The sequence below is a fragment of the Leptinotarsa decemlineata genome, unplaced genomic scaffold (assembly GCF_025532065.1).
Source record: "Leptinotarsa decemlineata unplaced genomic scaffold, Ldec_3_MD MMD2_tig00005872_RagTag_RagTag, whole genome shotgun sequence".
In the NCBI taxonomy this organism is placed as follows: domain Eukaryota; kingdom Metazoa; phylum Arthropoda; class Insecta; order Coleoptera; family Chrysomelidae; genus Leptinotarsa; species Leptinotarsa decemlineata.
The window spans coordinates 60,509-69,160 of record NW_027412648.1 but is presented as its reverse complement, the minus strand read 5'-3'; the positions used below and the strand labels follow the sequence as shown (position 1 = coordinate 69,160).

At 41.8% G+C, this 8,652-nt stretch overlaps 1 protein-coding gene and 2 non-coding genes across 3 annotated transcripts; 2 read left to right on the top strand and 1 right to left on the bottom strand.

The window, feature by feature from the left end:
- Nucleotides 1-1,457: 1,457 nt before the first annotated feature.
- LOC141484504 (histone H3) lies at nucleotides 1,458-1,940 on the bottom strand. The gene has a single exon (XM_074179495.1). The coding sequence runs from the start codon at nucleotides 1,938-1,940 to the stop codon at nucleotides 1,530-1,532; it is 411 nt and encodes a 136-aa protein (XP_074035596.1). The 3' UTR covers nucleotides 1,458-1,529.
- Nucleotides 1,941-5,614: 3,674 nt separating this feature from the next.
- Nucleotides 5,615-7,533, top strand: LOC141484512 (small subunit ribosomal RNA). The gene has a single exon (XR_012466665.1). It is a non-coding gene; the product is annotated as a small subunit ribosomal RNA (ribosomal RNA).
- Nucleotides 7,534-8,440: 907 nt separating this feature from the next.
- LOC141484510 (5.8S ribosomal RNA) lies at nucleotides 8,441-8,595 on the top strand. Its single transcript, XR_012466663.1, has one exon. It is a non-coding gene; the product is annotated as a 5.8S ribosomal RNA (ribosomal RNA).
- Nucleotides 8,596-8,652: the final 57 nt, after the last annotated feature.

Genomic DNA, 8,652 nt, shown 5'->3' with positions numbered 1-8,652 from the left:
CTTAAATCTGCGGTTGCTTCCGGATCATTAGTACAAACTAAAGGAAAAGGTGCATCGGGGTCGTTCAAATTGGCATCGGCATCTTCTGGTTCGGCAAAACCGTCGGCTACCGAAAAGAAAACGTCCGGTACGGCCGGTGCGAAGGCCAAAAAAACTCCCGTTAAACGCGTAGCTGGTGAAAAAGCTAAAACCGGCAAGAAGGCTGCTGCATCACCGAAAGGTAAGAAAGCCTCTCCGGAAAAGAAAGCGGCTGCCGCAGCCAAGCCTAAAAAGGTAACTGCCGAGGATAAAAAGACCGTCGCTTCTAAGGTTTCGTCCGCGACTTCTGCTAGTAAAACCAAGTCTCCTTCGAAAGCAAAGAAAACTAACAAAGGACCAACAAAAAAGCCGAAAGCACCCAAACCGAAAACCGCGAAAGCGACCCCTGCATCGGCATCTTCTCCGAAAGCCAAAAAAGCTGCCTCTCCAAAAAAGAAGAAGTAAATTCTTCTATCAGTTGACTTCTCTCTCCGGCGACGAAGTCTAAGAAAACAAATGGCCCTTTTCAGGGCCACAATTTTTTTACAAGAATTCGTATATAATTCAACTGTCCAACAAATATATAAATAAATAGTCAGAACTACCTACCTAGCCTATCCCTATAAACAGAAAAAAAATAGATAAATAATATTTCTTCCGCCGCCGCCGCCGACTATCGAATTGATATGAATCGAATAATTTCGTAAAAGAGTAAAAATTAAAAAATATTGCTCTGTCTTTCTATTTCATTGAAATATGTCTTGTGAACAGTTGACTTATTTTCTGATATTGGGATCGTTTCAGGAAAATGAGTCAAAATCATTTCGAGATTTCCAAACTAAGGGTGTTCCATTTGAGAAATCACTGATTTTTATATCTTCAGAATTACTCATCGACTCCAAATACCTCGTTCATCATTTTGGAAATGTTACTCCTCCTACAAGACGACGGAATGTAATATTTTGATGAATCAATAATAGCTTATGTATTCTATGAGACTTGTTTTCAATTTTATAGGGAAATGGCTCGAGAACCGAATAATACCTACTTTTTCTGTATAAACGATCGAATATCTCGAGAACGATTCATTTTTGGTATAGGGTATATTACAAAAAGTCACTCGAGATTTATGCCAGGTATTCAAAAATATGAATCAGAGGAAATTTACGAAAAGATGGTGATGTTATGAGCGATCTTTCATTCAGTGATCGCTTGTTTTTCGTTATTTATCTCAGCCGTTTCTAAAAATGATCTTTTCGAAAGATTCGTTTCGGAAAGTAAAAAATTTCAGTATTATAATCCATATTTGGATCATACTGAACATGTTCTGCAAACACCCGTGATTTAATATTTACGTGATGCGAGTTATTGAAAATATCATACATTCATTCATTCATTCATTCATATCTATCGATAAACGAATTCTTTCATCAATTGCATTTTGTGGTTCTGAAAAGAACCTTTTTTTTTGTATATATTTTCAATATATATTGGGATATATATATATGAAATTAAGCTCGTTCTCCGCGTATTCTCCTTGCTAACTGAATGTCTTTGGGCATAATGGTAACGCGCTTGGCGTGAATGGCGCACAAATTCGTATCTTCGAAGAGTCCTACCAAATACGCCTCGCTAGCTTCTTGCAAAGCCATGACGGCTGAACTTTGGAATCGTAAATCGGTTTTGAAATCTTGAGCGATTTCTCGAACTAAACGTTGAAAGGGTAATTTCCTAATCAACAATTCAGTACTCTTCTGATAACGTCGAATTTCTCGGAGAGCAACAGTACCGGGTCTGTAACGATGAGGTTTTTTAACACCTCCCGTAGCCGGTGCACTTTTGCGAGCTGCTTTAGTAGCTAATTGTTTTCTCGGAGCTTTACCTCCAGTCGATTTACGAGCGGTCTGCTTGGTACGAGCCATTTTCAAAACCTATTGCGAATTGTAACGAACGAAATGTATACCGAACGATAGACGGACAACATATGAACTGAGTCGGCTTATACACGCCAACTATTATATACCATCTAGACGAGACGCCATTGGTCCGATTTCCAGTTGTGGGCGGAGTCATGAAATTTAACAAAACCCGACCGAGTTCGGTGTAGAACTTTAGTCGAAGTCTGTCGTTAGTATCACTAACAGTATTTCATTCGTATCGTGCAGTATATAATTTATTCTTAACATTCGAAATGACTGGTCGTGGCAAGGAGGTAAAGGTTTAGGAAAAGGAGGAGCGAAACGTCATCGTAAAGTATTGCGTGATAATATCCAAGGAATAACGAAACCTGCCATTAGAAGATTAGCCCGTCGAGGTGGTGTTAAACGTATTTCGGGTTTGATATACGAAGAAACTCGTGGAGTACTCAAAGTATTTCTCGAAAATGTTATCAGAGATGCCGTAACATATACCGAACATGCGAAACGCAAAACCGTCACAGCCATGGATGTTGTATACGCCCTGAAAAGGCAAGGTCGAACCTTGTACGGATTTGGCGGTTGAATTTAATGCCTCCCCCTGTATTGTCCTTACCGTTTCCATAAAAAAAAGGTTCTTTTCAGAACCACAAAAGCTTATGAAATGAATTCGTGTGTATTTTTTATATTTTTGAAGTAAGTCTCAGGTCAAGAAAGTAATACAAATCATGAAATTATGAAACAACAAAATTTAATTGACGCTCCGGAGGGGCGACTTCATTGATGATTCCAGTGGCGCATTTGCTTTTTCAGCTGCAGGAAAACCGGAAAAACCTGCAGCAGCAGCAAGCACCACATCATGTGAACATCTTGATCTACTAATGTCTTCTCTTTTATAAAACAAAATGTAGGGTATCTCCAGAGACTACAGTAAATTTAGAACATCGCCAGAACACTTAGTGACACGACTATCGTCAAACTTAATCGACCTCTGCCCTCCGGTAGCAAGCAGAATATCGGAAGCGTGAAATAAAAATTTGAATTGGAAATTTTGGCGAAATAACCCGAACGGAAAGTGTAGTGAAAATATAAAAGATAACGGAAAGTGTAGTGAAAATATAAAAGATAACGGAAAGTGTAGTGAACGTTTACCTCTGCCTTCCGCGAACAAGCAGAATATCGGAAGCGTGAAATAAAAATTTGAAATGGAAATTTTGGCGAAATAACCCGAACGGAAAGTGTAGTGAAAATATAAAAGAAAACGGAAAGTGTAGTGAAAATTTAAAAGTAGCGGAAAGTGTAGTGAAAACATAAATATAACGGAAAGTGTAATGAAAGTTTACCTCTGCCTTCTGGAGCGAGCAGAATTTCGGAAGCGTGAAGAAATATTGCAGATGGAAACTTTGGCGAAATAACGTGAACGAAAGTGTGGTGAAAATATAAAAGATAACGAAAGTGTAGTGAAAATATAAAAGTAACGGAAAGTGTAGTGAAAACATAAATATAACGGAAAGTGTAATGAAAGTTTACCTCTGCCTTCTGGAGCGAGCAGAATTTCGGAAGCGTGAAGAAAATATTTCAGATGGAAACTTTGGCGAAAATAATCGTGAACGGAAAGTGTGTGAAAATATAAAGATAACGGAAAGTGTAGTGAAAATATAAATATAACGGAAAGTGTAGTGAAAACATAAATATAACGGAAAGTGTAATGAAAGTTTACCTCTGCCTTCTGGGAGCGAGCAGAATTTCGGAAGCGTGAAGAAAATATTTCAGATGGAAACTTTGGCGAAAATAATCGTGAACGGAAAGTGTGGTGAAAATATAAAAGTATCGGAAAGTGTAGTGAAAACATAAATATAACGGAAAGTGTAATGAAAGTTTACCTCTGCCTTCTGAGCAGCAGAATTTCGGAAGCGTGAAGAAAATATTTCAGATGGAAGTTTTGGCGAAAATAATCATGAACGGAAAGTGTGGTGAAAATATAAAGATAACGGAAAGTGTAGTGAAAACATAAATATAACGGAAAGTGTAATGAAAGTTTACCTCTGCCTTCTGGAGCAGCAGAATTTCGGAAGCGTGAAGAAAACATTTCAGATGGAAATTTTGGCGAAAATAAATCATGAACGGAAAGTGTGGTGAAAATATAAAAGTATCGAAAGTGTAGTGAAAACATAAATATAACGGAAAGTGTAATGAAAGTTTACCTCTGCCTTCTGGGAGCGAGCAGAATTTCGGAAGCGTGAAGAAAATATGCAGATGGAAATTTGGCGAAAATAATCGTGAACGGAAAGTGTGGTGAAAATATAAAAGTATCGGAAAGTGTAGTGAAAACATAAATATAACGGAAAGTGTAATGAAAGTTTACCTCTGCCTTCTGGGTGCGAGCAGAATTTCGGAAGCGTGAAGAAAAAATTTCAGACGGAAATTTTGGCGAAAATAATCATGAACGGAAAGTGTGGTGAAAATAACGGAAAGTGTGGTGAAAATATCGGAAAGTATAGTGAAATTTTCGCCAAAATTTCTCTTTGAAAATTTTTTATCACGCTTCCGAAATTCTGTTTGCTCCCATTAATTCAAGTATCGTCTCACCGTCTCAACTTATATGTTGTAACGGCGAGAAAGCGGTATGGGCCTTACACAAATTTTCACTACACTTTCCGATAAACATTGTAATCGAGACGTCCTGTTGTCAGAACGTTATCCTATAATATTTTAATATATCGATCGATATGCGTATTCATGTCTGATACAATATCATATCGACGGATATAAATTATATTGACTAGGACTATACGAAAAGTGGAAAAAACCGAAAGTCGCGTAGGGTCCCGTCAGCGTTAACGGAAAACGGGCGATGTGCTCGAAACGCCGCTATAGGGGGATAGGTACGTTTCGAAACGGATCGAAAACGCTTCCTCTATAGTATCGGCAGACGCTTGCTCGAGCGCTGTCGGTACCGTGGTCACCGATAACCAAATCACACGATATTCGTTTTTCTGCTGAATAATAACATTAATTCGATATCGTGTCGAGTGCGGGCTTCGCCCACGGTGGTGTGGATAGTTCGTAGTAGTATATCTTCTGCTTCTACCCAACCGAAACCGTCAGACACTGCGAGATCGCGGATTTAGCGAGCGTTTCTACGTAAGCGGTCCCTATGCGATCAACCAAAAAATAACAAAAATTTTGTTATTACACAAAATATGCGACAGCTCTCCTCTGTCCGAGCGAGAATAAATATAATTTCGGAACGAATCTTTCGAGAACACCGAGTCGCTTTCAATCTAGCGAAGGGTCGAGAGAATGTTCGAAGTTTTGTGCCGGTCGACGTATATATCGTCTATTATATATTGTATTTCGAAAAATTACCATACGTACGTGTACGCCGGTGGTTTGTGTAACATTATCATCAGGTCGAGTACGACGAGCGTGTGTTGTAATATTTCTTCTTGAGCAATGTTATAGTTCGATTTGTTGTCGGTCCGGTTTTATTTGAATGAAATAATGCAGAGACACATAGAGATATATAACAACTTTTTCGTTGAGCGTGGCGTTTCGAAAATTTATATTTCGTATAACGCACACACAACACGCACGAAAAGAGAATATAGATCTGTTTCCGTATTTATTATTATTTTAATATTATGGAGACTGAACTAGTTCTACGATAGAACGTCAGCTCCCTGGTTGATCCTGCCAGTAGTCATATGCTTGTCTCAAAGATTAAGCCATGCATGTCTCAGTACAAGCCAAATTAAGGTGAAACCGCGAAAGGCTCATTAAATCAGTTATGGTTCCTTAGATCGTACCCACATTTACTTGGATAACTGTGGTAATTCTAGAGCTAATACATGCAAACAGAGTTCCGACCGGAGACGGAAGGAGCGCTTTTATTAGATCAAAACCAATCGGTGGCGGGTTCGCTCGTCATCGTACACCTTGGTGACTCTGAATAACTTTATGCTGATCGCACGGTCTCGCACCGGCGACGCATCTTTCAAATGTCTGCCTTATCAACTGTCGATGGTAGGTTCTGCGCCTACCATGGTTGTAACGGGTAACGGGGAATCAGGGTTCGATTCCGGAGAGGGAGCCTGAGAAACGGCTACCACATCCAAGGAAGGCAGCAGGCGCGCAAATTACCCACTCCCGGCACGGGGAGGTAGTGACGAAAAATAACGATACGGGACTCATCCGAGGCCCCGTAATCGGAATGAGTACACTCTAAACCCTTTAACGAGGATCAATTGGAGGGCAAGTCTGGTGCCAGCAGCCGCGGTAATTCCAGCTCCAATAGCGTATATTAAAGTTGTTGCGGTTAAAAAGCTCGTAGTCGAATCTGTGTCCCGCGCCTTCGGTTCATCGTCCGCGGTGTTAACTGGTGTGCCGCGGGACGTCCTGCCGGTGGGCTTAGCTCGCAAGGGCGGCCCAACTCAATCCCGCCGCGGTGCTCTTCATTGAGTGTCGAGGTGGGCCGGCACGTTTACTTTGAACAAATTAGAGTGCTTAAAGCAGGCTAAAACTTCGCCTGAATACTGTGTGCATGGAATAATGGAATAGGACCTCGGTTCTATTTTGTTGGTTTTCGGAACCCCGAGGTAATGATTAATAGGAACGGATGGGGGCATTCGTATTGCGACGTTAGAGGTGAAATTCTTGGATCGTCGCAAGACGGACAGAAGCGAAAGCATTTGCCAAAAACGCTTTCATTGATCAAGAACGAAAGTTAGAGGTTCGAAGGCGATCAGATACCGCCCTAGTTCTAACCATAAACGATGCCAGCTAGCGATCCGCCGACGTTCCTCCGATGACTCGGCGGGCAGCTTCCGGGAAACCAAAGCTTTTGGGTTCCGGGGGAAGTATGGTTGCAAAGCTGAAACTTAAAGGAATTGACGGAAGGGCACCACCAGGAGTGGAGCCTGCGGCTTAATTTGACTCAACACGGGAAACCTCACCAGGCCCGGACACCGGAAGGATTGACAGATTGAGAGCTCTTTCTTGATTCGGTGGGTGGTGGTGCATGGCCGTTCTTAGTTGGTGGAGCGATTTGTCTGGTTAATTCCGATAACGAACGAGACTCTGGCCTACTAACTAGGCGTTTTCCGACATCCTAAAGGCCCGCCGATGGGGCTTCGGCCTTTATCGTGCGCGGTTTTTACTGTCGGCGTATAAACAATTCTTCTTAGAGGGACAGGCGGCGTCTAGCCGCACGAGATTGAGCAATAACAGGTCTGTGATGCCCTTAGATGTTCTGGCCGCACGCGCGCTACACTGAAGGAATCAGCGTGTCCTCCCTGGCCGAGCGGCCCGGGTAACCCGTTGAACCTCCTTCGTGCTAGGGATTGGGGCTTGCAATTGTTCCCCATGAACGAGGAATTCCCAGTAAGCGCGAGTCATAAGCTCGCGTTGATTACGTCCCTGCCCTTTGTACACACCGCCCGTCGCTACTACCGATTGAATGATTTAGTGAGGTCTTCGGACTGAGCGCGATGGCGTTTCGGCGTCTTCGATGTTTCGGAAAGATGACCAAACTTGATCATTTAGAGGAAGTAAAAGTCGTAACAAGGTTTCCGTAGGTGAACCTGCGGAAGGATCATTACAGTGATATTGTCTATATACGACATGTCTGATCAAATATATATATCGCGAAGCGAGAAAAGAGTTAAATCTCTCCTTTTTCCTTCTACGATATTCGAACTAATTTGTCGCTTTATGTTTTCGTTTCGATAGAAAAGAAAATGAGCGACGGTGGACTACGTTTTCGAATGACGGTGAAATTGACGACGACGACGACGTTGTTGTCTGTCGTCATCATCCTTTCGATTAGTAGTAGTCCTCTTCTCGAACTATACAAATTCGTCTTAGAGGTTTTTCAATTAGGCGTGTAATTTTCTTTACCGAGAATTATAATATATGACGTTGTGCGTATTGTTGTGTTGCCGCGTCGTTGTCGTCGATTATGGCGCTAATGTTGTTCGTCGATCGTGTTGTGAAGCGTACGCTCTTTTGTCGAACGCGAACGCGATATACGACGATACATTTCGCCGTCGATGACGATGATGCCGACGACGCCGCCTTCGCCGGGTACCTAGGAGTGTGTGACTGTTAAAAAACCGCTCCGAAATTATGTTTAATCGCGGTCGAAACGTGAAAGTTTTGTTTCGTACGAATTTTTACGTTACCGGATTACACAACGAGATTTCCGATGGTTGTGAAAGATATTCGCCCGGCCGTGTCAGTTAGAACGCATGGTAAATGAAATACTACGCGCGTCCTCTACACGACGAATATAAAAATTGAGTCGTGCGCGATTTCGGTACACGATGCCTCGTCTGAATATGTGGTGCCGTACGAATACGAAATCGTCGAGCGCTTCTCTTTTTTATTTTTTTTAACAAGTATATATATATTTATGTACGTTGTTGCATTGGTATAATCTCAACGCTTGCCGAATCGAGACGTCGAACTCTTGAAATTATTTTTTTGAGTACGTCTAAATAAAAGATTACCCTGAACGGTGAATCACTTGGCTCGTGGGTCGATGAAGAACGCAGCTAATTGCGCGTCAACTTGTGAACTGCAGGACACATGAACATCGACATTTCGAACGCACATTGCGGTCCTCGGATACTGTTCCTGGACCACTCCTGGCTGAGGGTCGTATCAATTTCAAAGACTGCTCGGTTTTTCAAATTTGATATTTTGTAAAAACGTCGGA

Coding starts and splice junctions, on each gene's coding strand:
- LOC141484504 (XM_074179495.1), bottom strand. CDS start 1,940: ATGGCTCGTACCAAGCAGACCGCTCGTAAATCGACTGGAGGTAAAGCT.